The sequence below is a fragment of the Callorhinus ursinus genome, unplaced genomic scaffold (assembly GCF_003265705.2).
Source record: "Callorhinus ursinus isolate GAN/ISIS: 27379988/994484 unplaced genomic scaffold, GSC_fseal_2.0 scaffold4, whole genome shotgun sequence".
Taxonomy (NCBI): Eukaryota; Metazoa; Chordata; class Mammalia; order Carnivora; family Otariidae; genus Callorhinus; species Callorhinus ursinus.
This window is the reverse complement of record NW_027397066.1, coordinates 39742261-39761690: the sequence shown is the minus strand read 5'-3', so window position 1 is coordinate 39761690 and position 19430 is coordinate 39742261. Positions and strand designations below refer to the sequence as shown.

Here is a 19430-nt window from a genome sequence, read left to right as displayed (position 1 = left end):
ACTCGATTCCATCTGTAACTCTCAAGTAAGGTCACATTCTGAAGTACTGGGGGTTAGGACGCCAACGTATCTTTTGTGAGGGGGAAACAATTAAACCCATATTAATGGGTAAAGCTGTGGGTAACACTTTATTTACTTCCTTTCTCACTGATTTATTATCTGCTACCTGGATTTTAGTCCTTAAATGTGTTTTTCCTTTTTGTTTGAAGTTACTTTTTTTAGTTTAAATTCAGTTAGCCAACGTATCCTACATCATTAGTTTTTGAAGTTGCTTTTTAAAAACAATTTACATCAATATTACATGATATCTTTTACAAATGAAGGTTTAATAACTATTTAGTTGCCTTTAGAGATAAATGTGCCAATTAATAATACATAAAAAATGTACTAAAATTCTTACACTTTAAAAAGAAATAAAATGAAAGGATAAGGTATAGTATAGAAGAAGCTGCAATGGACTGAGTAAGGAGACCTGAATCTAGTTGTGACTTTTCTCATCTGTTTTGCCCATCTGTAAGATGAGCAGGTTGGATTAGATGATGATCTGTATAATTCTCTGCATTTGTGATCTAGTTATTCTATTTAGTAATAGTCCTCAATTTTTTAATTTTTTATTTATTTATTTATTTTTAAAAGATTTTATTTATTTATTTGAGAGAGAGAATGAGATAGAGAGAGCATGAGAGGGGGGAGGGTCAGAGGGAGAAGCAGCCTCCCTGCTGAGCAGGGAGCCCGATGCGGGACTCGATCCCAGGAGCCTGGGATCATGACCTGAGCCGAAGGCAGTCGCTTAACCACCTGAGCCACCCAGGTGCTCATAGTTCTCAATTTTTTTAAACCCATGTTTTCTCATCTCCTGCTTATTACCACCAGTCAAGGTTTTGTTGGACGCTTATTTCTGTAGTTTATGTTGAGAGCAAAAGAAGGTGACTGCTTGATTCAAATCATATGTTACCCCACCTACTCCCTGACATGGTCCTTATATGCCTCACTGGTGACCCCACAATGAGAGGCAGCTGTAGGTGAGTGGGTAGCTAGAAAACCTAGGGTCCAAATTTTGGCTCTGCTACTCACTAGCTGTGTGATCTGGGGCAAGTTATCCAACCTCTTTGTGCCCCATTTCCCCACCTGTGAAATAAAGCGGGGTTAACAGTAGTACCTGTCTCATGGGACTGTTTTGAGGATTAAGTAAATCCACATATTAGAACCTACTAAAACAGAGTAAGCTCTCAATAAATATATGGAAGCTATTATACTTTTTACTGATCGGTGAACTATTATGATCATTGATTGTACCTAATTGTTTTTATCCGATTTATTTGTGGGGCTTTATTTAATTCATTGTCTTAATAATAAAATTTATTTTGGTTTTCAACTACTAAACACACTCTCATCTTAAAGCAATTTCAGAGCTGGAGACTGATGGTGGTGGTATTGGTGGAGAGGTATTGGAGGTTCCTAGCTTCTGTTTCTTGCTGTTTGGCTTAAAACCTGATAAGGACTTAACTTTTACTTATTCTGTGTTGTTTCATCTTCTGGTTTTCTCTGTTTGAGTTCCTTGTGTCCAACTCTCCTTTTGTGAACAATGATATTTAACATTGATTTCCAGGGGAATTAGGATTTTAAAAAAATGTTCTTATAAAGAGCACTGAGATATTTACAGAAAAATGCTATGTGGATAGAAGATGATATTGAGTCAGGATTCAAAGCTTATAGCAAATATGAAGAATGTATGAAATGAAAGCCAGTTATTAAGAAATACATTTTTCAGTAACTATTTCCCCACATGTCCAGAACTGAAAGGAATTGCAACATCTTGTGTATTGGTTCTGGAAGGGCCCTGCGAGATATCTTGCTGAAATGTCTCATGCTGGTTTGTGTGAACATTGGTGATTGTGGGGAACTGTGAGAGTACTTTCTTGATCTAATCTCATAGCACAGTAAAGTGAAGGGGAAAGTCATGCATGTGCATGCTGTTGGTAAGTTGTGCTTCTCCAAAGCAGATTTTCTAGGCAAGGAATAATCATGAAATTGTAAGATTTGTTTCCTGAATCTTCTCTATGGCATTGATACTTGTTATTGGATTGAAAAAATTTTCTTAACTTGGATTTTAGGATAAAGAAGGTGGTTTCATGGTAAGGGATTCCAGTCAACCAGGCATGTACACGGTCTCCCTTTATACAAAGTTTGGAGGGTAAGTACTCAATCAATCATCTCTCCCTCTCTTAAGAGTTTTTATATGAAGTTCCTATATAGTTTGTATGGATTCCTAAATTTCAAAAAATATGCTGCATTTTAGCATTAAACAAAATCTAAATTTGATTTCTAAAGTCTGTCCTATTTTTTGTATTCATATTTCCTTATATCCATATTTCCTATACTTGGTAAATTTTCTTATGGTTTTCCATATATATACATATATATATATACATATATACATATATATATACACACACACGTGTGTGTGTGTATATATGTTGAGAATGTCTATAGAAACTTTAGCAACATTCAAGAAATAATTATTGTGCCTTGTGCTAAGCACTAAGGATATCACAATGAACAAAGTAGGCACTGACCCTGCCTTCTGATAGCTTAGTGGGGGATTCAGACAAGCAAAGAGGCAGTTATGGTAGTACCTGAGTAAGTCCTATGCTCGTAGAGAATTGTGTATGTGTGTGTGGGGGGGTGGTACACAGCCTAGAGAGATATCCCAGTTCATCACAAATGTAGTCTGGGGACATCTAGCCAGACCCGATGGGTGATGAGGGCAGAAGTTGGAGGGAGGGGAAAGAGTGTTTCTGATTTAGGAAACTGCCTAGACCCAGAATTGAGGGAGGATATTGTGAGTTCCAGGAACTGACAAAAGCATATTACAGCCGGAATGGGAGTGGTGGGGTGAGGGAGGAAAGCGAACCCTAAGAGATAAAACTAGAGGTCAGCTCACGTCAGTGTCAAGGAGCTTTAAGAGCAGAGGGAGTTCTCTTGAAAGGATCTTTAGCAAGAGATGACTTGAGGAGATCTGTGTTCTAAAAAGATACCTAAAATAGAATTTGTACATTTTTTATAAGGCAGCTTATTCATTTTTAGAAGCATAAGTCTTCTAGATGTTTGCAAGTTTACATCAATAGCAGGGACAAAGAACAGTAGTCAGCTAATAACTATTTTAAGACTTTTAACTGTTGGTAAATGGAATTGGTAAATCTTTTCTTTCATAATCTCATGCAAGGGCCAAGTATGTTATCAGTGACCACTTTAAAAACTTCCACCTGTTAATGTGAAAGGCAAAGCTAAGAAGAACATGGGGAAAAAATAAAAGTTGTGCAGAGAATAGAAGGGGCTATATGTAGGGACCTGTGGTTGCCTGGTGGAAAACATCTTAAGAATGAAGTTACATTATTCCAACTTGGTGCTAACACATTTGGATTTTTGTTTCAGTGAGGGCTCGTCAGGTTTCAGGCATTATCATATAAAGGAAACAACAACATCCCCAAAGAAGTATTATCTGGCAGAAAAACATGCATTTGGTTCAATTCCTGAGATTATTGAATATCATAAGCACAATGCAGCAGGTAAGTGATCTAGTAAAACATTTTTCAAATATAGTGTAGTGATTCAAATGATCAGACATTGTGATGGATTCTTCCTTGGGCAGTTTTAATTTATTGTTAATTATAGAATGTGATTAATTTAAAATTATTGCATATTAAGGAAGTGATATATACAAAGAAAAAATAGAAATAATAAGTCTCATAAAAATATAAGAAAATAGAAATAATAGAAATAATAAGTCTCATAAAAAGCTGTCTTGACCTTAGGACATGAGTTATTCTTGTTGTATATGATAAATGTTCATATTTCTGTGATTTATACCCGTGGTACTGACAAAGATTCTTTACTTGACCAAGCTTTAGTCAGACTCCTGAACCATCTCCTAGACCCATTTGTGCACTTTCTTGTAATATCCATTTTTTAGCAAGAACCCTGCTAAGTCAGTTTAACCAGAACTCCCACCTTAACATCTGATATCTGCTCACACACAATATCTGATCAGATTCCTTATTTTCTACCAGGTGATGTCTGGTTACCCTGGCTTGTCTTCAGCAAAATCCTCTCAGATAGGTGTATTCCAGAACCCCCCACTCCCCAGCATTTCTCTTAGCAATTTTCCATTCACTGACCCTGACCAATACCAATCACAGTGGTCCTAAATAAAATCTGCCTTACCACCTTTAGAAGTGTCATTGAATAGTTTCCTTTCTTTAACTGTATGAAATTAAAACCCAAGATATGTCCATGTCAGAGACGTCACAGAAGCTAGCAGACAAGCCCAGGGTTTAGGGCTATGCTGTTGGCTTCCAAAGACTAGAGTAATCATGTCCTGGACAAGTTTTCCATCTTCCTGAATCTCTGCTATACTTACTACCAGAGTGGGAACAAACCAAACACCAAAAACAAAAACCACATTTATGCCCATGTTCTCAGATAATGATAAGAACAGTTATTGGGGTATAATTTAAATATCATAAGAATCACCCATTTAAAATATACAGTTCATGGGTCATTAGTATATTTAGAATGGTGCCAAGTATCCTATAATCTAAGGACATTTTCATCATCCCCAAAAGAAGCCTTGTACCCATCACCTATCACTCGTCGGCCCCCTTTCATCAGTCCAGCCCCTGGCAGCCAGTGATCTACTTGCTGTCTCTCTAGATTTGCCTGTTCTGGACATTTCAGATAAATGGAATCATATAATATGTGGTCTGTTGTAACTGGCTTGAGTGACTTAACATAATGTTTCTGACATTTGTCCATATTGTAGCCTGTATAAGTGCTCCATTCCTTTTTATTGACAAATAATCCACTGTGTTAATTTTTTTTAATCCATTTTGTCATCATTCATCAGTTGGTAGACATCTGGGTTGTTTCCACATTTTGGCTGTTATGACTAATGCTGCTGTGAACATTTGTGTACAAGTTTTTGCATGGAAATATCTTTCATTTCTCTTGGTGACTTACCTAGGAGTGAATTTGCTGGGTTATATGTTAACTCTGTGTTTAACATGTGAAGAGCTACTTTCATATCAGTTTATCCCCCAAAGAACTTTTTCTTATCTCTTACTCTGTTATTTTCTTTTGTAGTGTTCACATTCCCTTCTTTCTTTCTTTTGTGTGTGTGTGTGTTCTTGTATAAATTTTATTCTTCACCATTATCTAAATTCACTCATCTAGCAAACATGACTTGCGTACCTGTTACATGCCAGGAACTGTGCCTGGCTCTAGGGAGGCTATGGTGGACTAGATAGTCATTGATCCTGTCTCTCTCAGATCTTACCGTCTGGTAGGGGAGACAGAGAAGTATATAACAATTTAAAGTTACTGTGAGATATGCTGTAATCGAAGAAACACAGAGTGCTACGGGTGCCTATAGGAGAGATATCTGCCTTTCTTCATATTTAGTGCTGTAAGCAACTTACGTTAAAGTGTCTAACCCACCTCACTGATTTCCAGTGGTTGGTATCCCCAGTTGTTGGTATTTTATTTCATTTTTTTCCCCAAATTTTTATTTAATTCTAGTTAGTTAACATACAGCATAATATTGGTTTCAGGAGTAGAATTAAATGGTTCATCACTTACATACAACACCCAGTGTTCATCATAAGTGCCCTTCTTAATACCCATCACCCATGTAGCCCATCCCCCACCTCCTTCCATCAACCCTCGGTTTGTTCTCTATCTTTAAGAGTCTCTCTCTCTCTCTTTTTTAAAAAGTGCTACTTATTTTTCTAAGAGAGAGTGAGTGAGTGAGACAGAGAGAGAGAGCACGAGCAGGGGAGGAGCAAAGAGAGAGGGAGAAGCAGACTTCCTGCTGAGCAGGGGGCCCGATGCGGGGCTGGATCCCGGGAGACTCCAGGATCATGACCCAAGCTGAAGGCAGGCGCTCAACCAACTGAGGCAGCCAGGTGCCCCCGTTAAGAGTCTCTTATGGTTTGTTTCCCTCTCTCTTTTTTTCCTCCCTCCCATATGTTCATCTGTTTTGTTTCTTAAATTCCATAGATGAGTGAAATCATATGGTATTTGTCTTTCTCTGACTGACTTATTTCGCTTAGCATAATACCCTCTAGCTCCATCCACATTGTTGCAAATGGCAAGATTTCATTCTTCTTGATGGCTGAGTAGTGTTCCATTGTGTATGTATGTATGTATGTGTGTGTGTGTGTGTGTGTGTGTGTGTGTGTGTGTGTACCTCTTCTTTATCCCTTCATCAGTCGATGGACACTTGGGATCTTTCCATAGTTTGGCTATTTTTTTTGAAGATTTTATTTATTATTTATTTGAGAGAGAGACAGACAGAGATAGTGAGAGAGAGCATGAGCAGGGAGGCGAGGGAGAAGCAGGCTCCCCGCTGAGCAGGGAGCCCCACGTGGGACTCCATCCCAGAACCCTGGGATCATGACCTGAGCTAGAGGCAAATGCTTAACCCACTGAGCCACCCAGGCACCCAAGTTTGGATATTGTTGATAATGCTACTATAAACATTGGGGTGCATTTATCCCTTTGAATCAGTATTTTTGTATCCTTTGGGTAAATACCTAGTAGTGCAATGGCTAGATTATAGGGTAGTTCTATTTTTAACTCTTTGAGGAACCCTCATACTGTTTTCCAGAGTGGCTGCACCAGCTTGCATTCCCACCAACAGCGTAAGAGGTTTCTCCTTTCTCTGCATCCTCGCCAACACCTGTTGTTTCCTGTGTTGTTAATTTAACCATTCTTACAGGTGTGAGGTGGTATCTCATTGTGGTTTTGGTTTGTATTTCCCTGATGCCGAGTGATGTTGAACATTTTTTCATGTGTCTGTTAGCCATCTGGATGTCTTCTTTGGAAAAATATCTACTTATGTGTTCTGCCATTTCTTAACTGGATTAACATTAAATTAACTGGAATAATTTGTTTTTTGGGTTTTGAATTTGATAAGTTCTTTATAAATTTTGGATACTAGCCCTTTATCTGATATGACATTTGCAAATACCTTCTCTCATTCTGTAGGTTACCTTTTAGTTTTATTGATTGTTTCCTTCGCTGTGCAGAAGGTTTTTATCTTGGGTGCTTGGGTGGCTCAGTCGGTTAAGCGTCTGTCTTCAGCTCAGGTCATGATCCCAGGGTCCCTGCTCAGCGGAGAGCCTGCTTCTCCCTCTCCCTCTGCCTGCGGCTACCCCTGCTTGTACTCGCTCTCTCTTTTGTGTGTCAAATAAATAAATAAAAATCTTTTTAAAAAAAGATTTTTATCTTGATGAAGTCCCAATAGTTCATTTTTGCTTTCATTTCCCTTGCCTCCAGAGACGTGTCTAGTAAGAAGTTGCTATGGCTGAGGTCCAAGAGGTTACTGCCTGTGTTCTTCTTTGGGATTTTGATGGTTTCCTGTCTCACGTTTAGCTCTTTCATCCATTTTGAATTTATTTTTGTGTCTGGTATAAGAAAGTGGTCCAGTTTCATTCCTCTGTTGCTGTCCAGTTTTCTGAACACCACTTATTGAAGAGACTGTCTTTTTTCCATTGACTATTCTTTCCTGCTTTGTTGAAGATAAGTTAACCTTATGGGTCCATTTTTGGGTTTTCTATTCTGTTCCATTGATCTATGTGTCTGTTTTTGTGCCAGTACCATACTGTCTTCATGATGATAGCTTTGAAATAGAGCTGGAAATTCAGAATTGTGATGCTGCCAGCTTTGCTTTAGCTATTTGGGGTCCCAGCTGTTGATAGTTTAAAGCCCCATATTTATGCTAAGCTTACTAGTACTGAGTTATTCAAGGTGAATCACTTTAATTTTTAATAGGCTAGTAATTCCCTTAATTCCCTTTCATAGTTCAGATCATATTGGAAAAGACCATGAAATAATAATTGATAATAGCTGTTAGAAACCTTTTAACATTTTACTTATTTTTAAAAGATTTTATTTATTTATTATTTATTATTATTTATTTGAGAGAGAGAGAGAACGAGCAGTGGGGAGGGGCAGAGGGAGAGAGAGAAAGAGAAGCAGACTCTCCGCTGAGCAGGGAGCCCGATGTGGAGCTCTGTCCTAGGGCCCTGGGATCATGACCTGAGCCGAAGGCAGACGCTGAACCAACTGAGCCACCCAGACGCCCCACCTTTTTTAACATTTAAAAAAAAATATTTGAGAATATGCTAGCCCAGTGCTTGGTAAACACTGTTGTATTGAAAAGGCAATGTTTGTTGAGTGAATAAAAACATATATATGTAAAAAACTTTTTTAGGTTCCATAAAAATTGTCAATTCCAAAGAACAAGATCATCTTCTTCCTGCCTGCCTTCCTTTCTTTTTATTTTTTGTTAGCTATAGCAGAGTGCTGTATGTACACAGAGGATGAGCACTAAGTGGATAAATGAACGGCCTTTATACATGAGTGTCTAAGTTTAGCGCTTTCCCATGCAGAATGATTAAGAATGAATTCAATTTCGATGCTTTCTCTGACTTCCAGGACTTGTCACAAGACTGCGGTACCCAGTTAGTACGAAGGAGAAGAATGCACCAACCACTGCAGGATTCAGCTATGGTAACTCGTTTTGTAGTTGCATTGGCTCATTTTCCTTAGAAAAAAAATCCATTACCACAAGACCAATTTAGATGTTAGAATTCCACATGGTAGAACTATTTTTACAGTTTTATAGTATGGGGTTTTAGGTGATTATCCTTGTAGCTATGGTAACCCTAGATTTTCTGTTTTCATCCTATTCATAATTCAGCAAAAAACTTTCTCTTGGTGAAAAATAAGCATTACCATGTTATTTCTAAAATAAATCAAATCCTTTTCTGGTTCTCACCAGCTTGATCGGTTAATCACAGGAAAGTAAGGATGGAGGTAATAAAGAAGGCATCCAACTTGATTGTCTTTGTGGCTTCTAGCAAAAGCCTTTTAAACAGAGGATTAAATTCTTTCCAACCTGATATAATTGGGGGCGGGGTACAACAAGCGGAGGGGGATGAATGGTAAAGGAGTATTTGATCTGGTTTTTTTCTAAGTACCTTTAAGCTCTATTATTATTCGTCTCTTATTCAGCATCTTCTTGCCTTCTGTTGTTCACTTTGGTTATATTATGATGGCTTAGAAGGGAGTACACCCTCCCCAGAGGCTGGAAAGCCACCTTTTGCAGTTTAGATGTAGGTTGCAAGTCTGTTCTATGTTTTACTGATAATTCTATTATCCTGTAACTTTGACATGACTGGTTGTCGTTTCTCTGTTCCCCACTGATTCATGCTGTGTTCTCCTTATTAAATGTTATCACTTTCCCCCTCTGTCTCACAGAAAAATGGGAGATCAATCCTTCAGAGCTGACCTTTATGAGGGAACTGGGCAGCGGACTGTTTGGAGTGGTGAGGCTAGGCAAGTGGAGAGCTCAGTACAAAGTGGCAATCAAAGCTATTAGGGAAGGTGCCATGTGTGAGGAAGACTTTATAGAAGAAGCTAAAGTGATGATGTAAGTTACCGGTTCTTTCTGGTTCCTCTTTTTGCATTAAAAAGTAGCCTCTCATCAGCTAATAGCCCTGCGGGTTTCTTTTCCTTTAGTAACTATGTGTATGTATGACTTCCCTCCCAGGAAGCTGACACACCCGAAGCTAGTGCAGCTTTATGGTGTATGCACCCAGCAGAAACCGATTTACATTGTTACCGAGTTCATGGAAAGGGGCTGTCTTCTGAATTTCCTCCGACAGAGACAAGGTCATTTCAGTAGAGATGTGCTGCTGAGCATGTGTCAAGATGTGTGTGAAGGGATGGAGTACCTGGAAAGAAACAGCTTCATCCACAGAGATCTGGTAATCCTAAACACCTGTATTCCCTTTTAGTGGCTGAATTCCTTTGTAACACCGGGGCAGCAAATGAGCAATGATGTATTAATATCCAGTTTCTGTTCTCAACGATGTTTCACCATTATCTTTAAACCTGGTAAATTTAACTTGCCTCATAATTTTAACAGAAAAATCTTGATCAAATCTAACACATATAATACATAATTACATAAGCAATTGCATAAATAATATGTGACTACATAGGTCATTGTTTCTAAGCAACTTACCATATAATAACTATTTGATCGCCACAAGAATCTCATGTGATAGTCACAACAGTCTTTCTGATCATTGTTGTTTGATAGGAAAATTAGCTTGAGAGAAGTGAAATGACTTACCTAAGGTGATAAATGGGGAAGTTAAGGGTTGACTCCTCCTTTCACTAAATCCTAAACTCTTTTCCACCTCACACGATGTAAGCAGAAGCCATAACAGAAATCCTTGGTTTATTTTCCTGATTTCTGAAGTCACTGGGAAAACGTGGAGGCCCACGTTAACTCCTGAAAATATTAGAAAAAGGAATCTGTTATTGGTTCTAAAATATTGTGATGGAGACACTTCTTAATTTTTCCCCCTCCCCTCACTCTGTCTCCCTATCTCCTCTATTCTTTCTTTTCTCTTTTTCTTCTCTGCCTGTTTTCCTCAAATGTGTCTATTTTCAGCACGATGACAGAACTATCAGTTCCTGTTAAACCTTGAAGATGATTCTTTCACCAAAAAGAATGTGATTCTCTACCTGGGATTTTTCCATGTTTGAGTTTTAACTTTCTTGTCATAAAGCATGGATGCATTTCTTCTGCAATAGCAGCAAAACATTTAAAAAAAATTAACAGTCACCTTAAACAGTCATTGCTTTTATAGGTATTTAACATATATCAGCTCATGTAATCATGAGAAGTAGGTATGATTATTCTTCTCACTTTACAGATGAGGAAACTGAGGTGTAAATGGGATAAAATAACTTACCAATAGGCAAGTATAGTGTGGAGTCAGAATTTGAACCCAGAGAGTTCAGCTCCAGAGTCTACACTATAGCTACTATAGTATGCGATGTCTAGACTTAGGGCATAATAAGGAGTTGAATATTTGTGAGTGGAAGACTTGACTTCTAGATGTGTTTTAGGGTAGTTATCTAATCTCTCTTAGATTCTTTTTCTGCATCTGTAAATTATAGGTGGGTTATAATACGGGTTTGCTCACAAGACTGTTTTCCTCCCAGCTTTATTGAGGTATAATTGACAAAATTGCATATATTTAAAGTAAACAACATAATGACTTGATATATGCATACACTATGAAATGATTATCAAAGTCCAGTTAATTATATCCATACCTCACGTGTGGTGAGAATGCTTAAGATGCACGTTCTTAGTAAATTGCAAGTAAACATTAAAGTATTATTATAGTTATGCTATCCATTAGCTCCTCAGAACACACTGAGTTCTACATTTTTTTTTTTTTAAGATTCCATATATAAATGATATCATAAGGTATTTGTCTTTCTTTAGCATAATGCCTTCCAGGTTCATCCGTGTTGCCACAATGACAAGATTTTTTTTTTATGGCTGAATAATATTCCACTGTATAGACATACCACATCATATTTATTCACTCATCCATTGATGGACAGTTAGATTATTTCATAGCTTGGCTATTATGAGTAATACTCCTATGAATATGGGAATTCAGACATCTCTTTGAGGTACTGATTTCATTTCCTTTTGTATATATTTAGAAGTGGAATTGCTGGATCATATGGTAGTTCTATTTTTAATTTTTTTTGTAAACCCCATGCTGTTTTCTGTAATGGCTGTACCAAGTTAGATTCCCACAAATAGTATACAAGAGTTCCCCTTTCTCTACTTTTTCTTCCTTGACAACTTTTGTCATCTCTTGTGTTTTTTTTGTTTTTGTTTTTGTTTTTTTATTTATTTGACAGACACAGCGAGAGAGGGAACACAAGCAGGGGGAATGGGGAGAGGGAGAAGCAGGCTTCCCGCAGAGCAGGGAGCCCAATGTGGGACTTGATCCCAGGGCCCTGGGACCATGACCTGAGCCGAAGGCAGACACTTAACGACTGAGCCACCCAGGCGCCCATCTCTTGTGTTTGTGATAATAGCCATCCTGACAGGTGTGGGGTAACATCTCATTGTGGTTTTGATTTGCATTTACCTGATGATTAATGATGTTGAGCACCTTTTCATGTACCTGTTGGCCATTTGTATGTATTTTTTTTTTTAAATTCTATATTCAGGTTCTTTGCTCCTTTTAAAAATTGGATTATTTGCTTTTTTGGTATTGAGTTGTATGAGTTCCTTATGTACTTTATATTTTAACTCTTTATCAGATATATGGTTTTACAAATTGTTTTTCCCATTCTGTAGTTTCCCTTTTTTATTTTGTTGACTGTTTCCTTTGCTATGCAAAGGTTTTTAGTTTGATGTAGATCACTTATTTATTTTTGCTTTTGTTGCTTGTGCTTTTGGTGTCATATCCAAAAATTCACCAGTGAAGCCATCTGGTCTTGGGCTTTTCCTTTACCAAGACTGTTTTAAAGATCGCATTATGTGATTGGGGCAAAGGACTCTGTAAGAAAAATGTGATATAGATAACATTCATTATTGTTATTATGCTCAGTGATGATACAGAACATCTCTCTGTCATATTGAAAGTTGTGAATTAAGCACCTTCCTCTTTTTTTGTACTTTCAAAACTGATGAAAATTGAATGCCTACATGAATATGGCAGACTACATCTGTCCACACAGACCATATCTTGATGAAAGCAATTTTGATAATTTTGTGCTTACAATATTAACATCACCATGGTAGGTTCGTGTCACCCCTGAAGGGAAGATTCTGATGCTTTTGTCTTTTGGGCAAAGAATGCTGTAGACCATGAAGTGAAGTAATGATAAGGTATCCCCATAGGAAGATGGGGGCAAATCTGGGGAACTTTAGAAGAGACTCTTAAAATGCATTCAGCAGGAATAATCTTGTATAAGTGGAACTGCCACATACAGAGAATAAAATGCTAGAAGTGTCGGGAACAAAAATGCATCTTAGCCCATAGGATATGGCATTAAAAATGTTATCATGTTTTCCTTCTGTGAAACACTATGTCTTTTTACCAAACTGTTTTCTTGAATCTTTCACCCTTAAAGAATGGGCAAGAAAATATAATTTAAATAATCCAGAATTATATTTGACCAATTTCATATGTCATATCACAATATACAGGAAACATTGTAAATGACAAGGTAAACTATGTTACACATGGTTGTTTTTGTTTTTTTTGTTGTTTTTACTGAGATCAGGATGACTAATCACTGGGCAAAGCTGTTGGGTAAAAGATCAGTTACCTATCACTTTGATTATTGTGTGTTATTAAACTCACCTAATGAGAACCTGGATTAAGGACTTAAAGAGATGTTGTCATTATCAATAAGAAAATCTGACAGTTTAATAAGAATAGAAATGGGAGGGGGGGAAGTAGGTTGACCTTGTTAGTCTTCATTTAGGTGTGACAATTGGCAAAGTCATATAATTATATCTTACTGCATATGACTTCCTGACCTTTCTACCCATTTTTTCAAATATATGTTGGAGACATTTCCACAGGGATAAATCCAATTTATAAAGAGACATTTCCACCTTCCATAAATGTTGACTGGGCTATATTAAATTTAATATAAACAGAATTTATATTTTTCTACTTTGTAGAACTTTGTAACTAATATACCATTGAAATGTTGTTTTCCAGGCTGCCAGAAATTGTCTAGTAAATGAAGCGGGAGTTGTGAAAGTATCAGATTTTGGAATGGCCAGGTAAGGCTGAGTCTATGTGAACAATTTCTTTCAATTTTGGATTAAATTAATATGTACCTCTGAAGGTATAGAAAGCCTGACTTTTTTTGCAGTTTGACTGTGTCGACTTCTTTTTCTGAAGCCTATCGAAGAGCTGTTTTTTAACCACATCTTTTGTTCTATTATATTCAAAATATTTGTAGTATCCATCATTTTCATAGGAAGACTAATTGATTTTTCTGCTTCTTAGTGTGTTTTTGATGTAAGGCAATAAAATAAGTTAGATTATGTTTTGAAAAATTTCTTTGCTGAATGTATCTTTTACTGTTACTGTGTGCTTTTTCGCAGGTAAAAAATTGTTGGGAAATTATGACTGTTTCTTGCTTTATTATGTGGTGTCAGGTGACAGTCACATTAGCTTGTAGAGCCAATAAGCATGGGAATAATCTGCAGTGATGAAATAGAAAGGAAATCTTGTTAGCTGTTCTGAGATAAATAAGTTCATTAAAAAACAAAGTACACATTGTGATGTTACTCATTCTCTCCACTAGGTGGGAGTATAGCCTGCTAAATATTCTACTTTCTCCCGGGCGGTGGGTTAGATTTCTAGAGTCTTGTTTTCACAGAAATGTGGTTAGGGGTACAGTTCTTAGAATACCTAGTCTGTTGTGTTTTTATTCTCTTAATTTTTGTAATTTTAATAGAGTGTTAGAAAAGACCTTTAAAAAGTATTGTTTTTCCTTTCCCTCCTCTCTGTCCGTTCACTCATCCATACATCCATCCTTGAAAACATTAGGTACCTACTATGTACCAGGGTGTTAGGCTGAACCATAGCAGAGAATAAGGCGTATGAGCCCCTGCCATATGCCTCTTATATTCAGGAGGAGAGAGAGAGAGAGAGACATAAGACCTGAGAGAATCACGAAGAGAGGAAAACCCAGTATTGTGACTGAGTGGGGGTCAGCACACGAAGGCCTCTGGCCCAAATGTGACCCAACACTTCTTTTTATTCAGCTTGTGAGCCAACAATGGTTTTCCAATTTTTAAGATTTTATTTATTTATTTGACACAGAGAGAGAGACAGCGAGAGAGGGAACACAAGCAGGGGGAGTGGGAGAGGGAGAAGCAGGCTTCCCGCCGAGCAGGGAGCCCGATGTGGGGCTCGATCCCAGGACCCTGGGATCATGACTGGAGCCGAAGGCAGTTTAACCGACTGAGCCACCCAGGCGCCCCTGGTTTTCCAATTTTTAAATGGTTGGCAAAAATTAAAAGAATTTTAGGACATGTGAAAAATATCTGAAATTCAAATGTCGGTGTCCATAAGTAAAGTGTTATTGGGACACAGCCTCACTCATTATGTGTTGTCTGTGGCTGCTTTCACATGATGAAGGCAGAGTTGGTTAGTGGTGACAGAGACTGGCCTGAAAAATAGAAAATATTCATCATCTGGCCCTTTACAGAAAAAATGTGCTCCCCTCAAGATAGAGGTCACGTGGGGCTGGTGGGGTGGGTGGGCGCTGAGTGATGGCACAGGGCGGGGTGATGGTAGCTACATCTGATCTGGTGCTCTGGGAGACCTCTCTGAGACTAGGATATTTGAATAGAGACCAACAAGACAGAAGTAGCCAACGGTGGCGATCTGAGGACAAAATATCCCAGGTGGAAGAAACAGCAGGTATGAAAGCTTGAAATCTGGGACAAGCTTGGGTTACCCCAGCACCAGGTCACACAGGCCAAGGTTAGCTCGTCGTGAGAGCAGGACTGCCGCCTGTCAGGGTAGTACTTACCCAGTGCTCTTTGTGCTTTTTATGAAGATTTTCCTCTGACAGGCAGTCTTCCAGTTTCATATGTTGGATTTTTATACGTTTGGCTTTCAGAAAATCTATGCTTTTGCATCAGCCCCTCTAAAACACTCATTAGACACTAAACTCAAACCCCCCCTGTTGGGCAGGCACGTGGATCCCACTCATGGTGGCATTGTTACCATGTAGCAGAGGAAGTTTGTGCAATTATTTGAATGTTTTTTCATGGAGCTTTTTAGAAATTAGCTTTATATGTGCATGTACTACGTAAACACAGTCCTCTTGTAAATCCATACTGAACACATTACAGGAAGGGCTCACGTCTCCATATCTACCACCCTGATCCAGGGTCCTGCCCAGAGGTAGCCAGAGTTGTCAGGTTGTGTGTGTCCTTCCAGAAGGATGTAAGTATGCTTGCATAGCAAAAATTATTGTTTTGAGTGTGTGTGTATGTGTGTGAGTGTGTATGTGTGAGTGTGTATGTATGTGTGTGAGTGTGTATGGGTGTGTGAGCCAGTGTGAGTGTGTATGTGTGAGTGTGTGAATGTGTGGGAGTGTGTGTGTGCGAGTGTGTATGTGAGTGTGTATGTGTGTGTGTGTGAGTGTGTGTGTGTGAGTGAGGGATGTCATGGTATATAAATCTATACTCCACCATTTACATATGTCATTTTGCAATTTGCTTTTTTCATTTGCTGTAGGTTTAAATTGTACTCTGGAGTTGGGGCCAAAAGCACGTGTGTCTCTAGATGCTCTGCACCACTTCCTTTAGAGCAGCTCTGCTTTAGATGTTTTACATGTGGGGCCTTTGGGTTAAATTTTGTTTAAAGAACAAAATTGCTTACCAAAAAAAAAAAACCTTAGCTAACTCTTTTATTGTGTCCTGCCTCTATTGCCTTATAAAAAAGAAAAACACACAGAAAAATGAAAGTGCAGATACTAATGTTACAATGCATCCATCTTAAGCGTGTAAGTGAAGCTGAGAGGAAGATGGAAAGCACCAGGCGTGGCCACGGAGGCAAACATTTAGCTTCAACCGGATGCTTGTTGGACTTCAGTCAACTGTGTTTTTGATTCGAAGAGGAAAAAAAAATTTAAAGAACATGTGCAACATATAGATCGTAACTCAGAGGCGTAAACCTGTGGTGTGTCTTACTTTAGGTATGTTCTGGACGATCAATACACAAGTTCTTCTGGTGCAAAATTTCCAGTGAAGTGGTGCCCTCCCGAGGTGTTTAATTACAGCCGCTTTAGTAGCAAATCGGATGTCTGGTCATTTGGTAAGAACATGGTCCATTTTTCCCCAGCTGTACTCTGAAGCGGAAGTGGATGCATCCTTTTCATAATCCTTTGTCCTTTTCTAGGTGTTTTAATGTGGGAAATATTCACTGAAGGCAAAATGCCCTTTGAGAAAAACACCAACTATGAAGTGGTAACCATGGTTACCCGGGGCCACCGACTCTACAGGCCAAAGTTGGCATCCAAATATGTATACGAGGTGATGCTGAGATGTTGGCAGGAGGTAAAAAAAAGTTTTCTGTGCTTTCATTCTGAATCTCTGAAACATTTGGGGATCTGAGCTTGGTAGATTAATAGTCTATAGTCTCTACAACCTGGTGAGTTAGTGTGTGTTTTATAGGATTTCAAACTCTAGGTAGAAAGCCAGCCCTCTCAAGTCAGTTCTGAATAATGGGAAGAAGAAGGTGAAGAAGCAGAAAATGATAATAATTAAGATCATGAATTCAGGTTGCCATCCCACTCCCAAGGGGAAATCCTGTCACAGTTGCCTGAGTTCGGGACTCAAGGATTAAGTCCAGAGAAGTAGCTCTTCTTTCACTGGACTACTTGTATTGTTGAAGTATTACTCTTTCACCAGAGGGGGTTTCTTTCACCAAATCTCAACTTCCCCCAGATCTCTTGACTTACAGTCTTTGAAAGTTTTCCTTCCCGGTGTATTAAAATGTCACCTTGTAGAAGAGATTAGACAACAAAATGATTTTTGGAAGATAATAATAGTTCATGTGTATTGTGTGCTAGGCACTGTACTGAGTGCTTTAGATATAGTTCTCAAAATAACCTTTAGAGGTGCAGAGATTTTTGCTATAACCACTTTGTGGAGAAGACCAGGGCTCCTGAAACTGACACTTGCCCAAGACCCCGTTGCTACAGAGAAGCAGAATCCATGCTCTTGGTCACTTGCTATAATGTCTCCAAAGAACACTGATTGGGATGGGAGACGCCTGGGCAAGAAGTGTTGCTGGGGGTGGGAGAGGACAGCATGAGCAGAGGCAAGGTGGTGGTAATGAGTGTGGTGTGTGTACAGGAGGGTGGAGATGGTCTCATGGAGCAGAGAGCCCATGTGAGGGTGTTTGTGGGAAATGAAATTGGGTAGCAAGAGGATGGGGGAAGTCAGGTTATAGAGGGCACTGCAAATTAGGAGCACTTGATTTTGCAGGCAATAAGGAGCTGTGTTAGAGTCTTAAATGGAGACACAAAAGGAATGTCATGGAAAGGTGTGTCTAGCAACAGTATGTGTAGGCTAGGGTAGACCCATTTGGAGACACCTGAGTATTCTAGTCCCAAAACAATGAGTACCTTGCGCTTGTGTGCTATGTTATGTGAGTTTGAATGTGAGAAATTATTTTGGGGTCTGGATTCTGGAACCCACAGCTTCTCTTTGATTTTTAATTGTAGAAACCAGAGGGAAGGCCTTCCTTTGAAGATTTGCTGCGCACAATAGATGAACTAGTTGAGTGTGAAGAAACTTCTGGAAGATAAGTGGTGTTGTGATCTGTGGCGTCCAGATTCCAAAGCATGAGGAAGAAATGGCACTTTGTGGCTAACTTTTAACTTATTTAGCACTTGGACATGTAGACTGTTTTACTTATAAAGTGGAAAAACCTAAAGCATTTGCTTCTAGACCAGTCCTAGCTCTGGGACTGGATCTTTCAAGTTATGGAAATGCTGCCTGACAGATGGTGATTAAAAACACTCACTTTTATCATCCCACAAGTACTTGAGCACTCACCATGTGCTAAGTACGATGCCCAGACCCCAAGGTTTTCCCATTTTAGGGGTGTACATGGGGCCATGTTGGCTGGTGTCAGTGGAAGGTCAGGATATTTGGGAAAGGAAAGGGAATTTAGAGACTTGTTCCAGCAACCTTTCTTTTTCCTTTGACTTCTATAGAAATCTGGGCCTCAGGCATTGTCTAAAATGTGGGTTCTGGATGAATCAGGAACCCATCTTGGATAAGTACCCCTCTTTTGTTTTGAAAACTTCCATTTTCAAGACTGCCATTATTTGTATGCTGTATATATTGTAAATACATATAATATATAAAGATATATATTTATAAGAAACTGAGTAGTCTTTTAATTAAAAATTTTAATTCTGTAACATATGAACTTACCTTTTTAGGACTAGGGACTATGCCTTGCAGCTGTCAATTTCTCTACCCCTGGGGATCAAATATTCCTTACTGAAGAGAAAAAAGTCTGGACTTTCTACCATAAATGCCTCCTCCCCACTTAGGCAGACATGTTTGGGGGTTCCTGTCTAATTTAAGCCCCCAATCAGGCCCATGTTTGGGTTGAGTGACCATGCCCATGGTATCCATAACTAATTGGAGTAGGGTAAAAATTGAACTGGGGTGGCGCGCCTGGGTGGCTCAGTCGTTAAGCGTCTGTCTTTGGCTCAGGTCATGATCCCGGGGTCCTGGGATCAAGTCCCACATCGGGCTCCCTGCTCAGCAGAGAGTCTGCCTCTCCCTCTCCATCTGCTTCTCCCTCCCCACCCCGGCTCATGCTATCTCTCACTCTCTTAAATAAATAAATAAATAAATAAATAAATAAATAAAAATCTTAAAAAAAAAATTTGAACTAGAGGCAATCAGTGACTTTCTACGTCCTGGGAATCTGCCCCAGGACATAGATGCTGTAAGTGGAGGTACTGGGCTC

General features: G+C 38.8%; 1 protein-coding gene across 4 annotated transcripts in view; it reads left to right on the top strand.

The window, feature by feature from the left end:
- The window catches only part of TEC (tec protein tyrosine kinase), a 143002-nt gene extending 124157 nt beyond the window's left edge, over positions 1–18845 (top strand). For 2 of the 4 annotated variants that reach the window (XM_025886920.2, XM_025886918.2), the window contains 9 exons: positions 2115–2194; positions 3436–3569; positions 8500–8574; positions 9325–9496; positions 9617–9833; positions 13629–13693; positions 16633–16751; positions 16836–16993; positions 18166–18845. In XM_025886920.2, the coding sequence (XP_025742705.1) occupies positions 2115–2194; positions 3436–3569; positions 8500–8574; positions 9325–9496; positions 9617–9833; positions 13629–13693; positions 16633–16751; positions 16836–16993; positions 18166–18249 (1104 nt within the window). In that variant the 3' untranslated portion in view covers positions 18250–18845. The remainder of the gene's footprint in view (positions 1–2114; positions 2195–3435; positions 3570–8499; positions 8575–9324; positions 9497–9616; positions 9834–13628; positions 13694–16632; positions 16752–16835; positions 16994–18165) is intronic. The other 2 variants (XM_073891632.1, XM_073891633.1) reach the window with 2 other exon arrangements.
- The last annotated feature ends 585 nt before the right edge of the window (positions 18846–19430 follow it).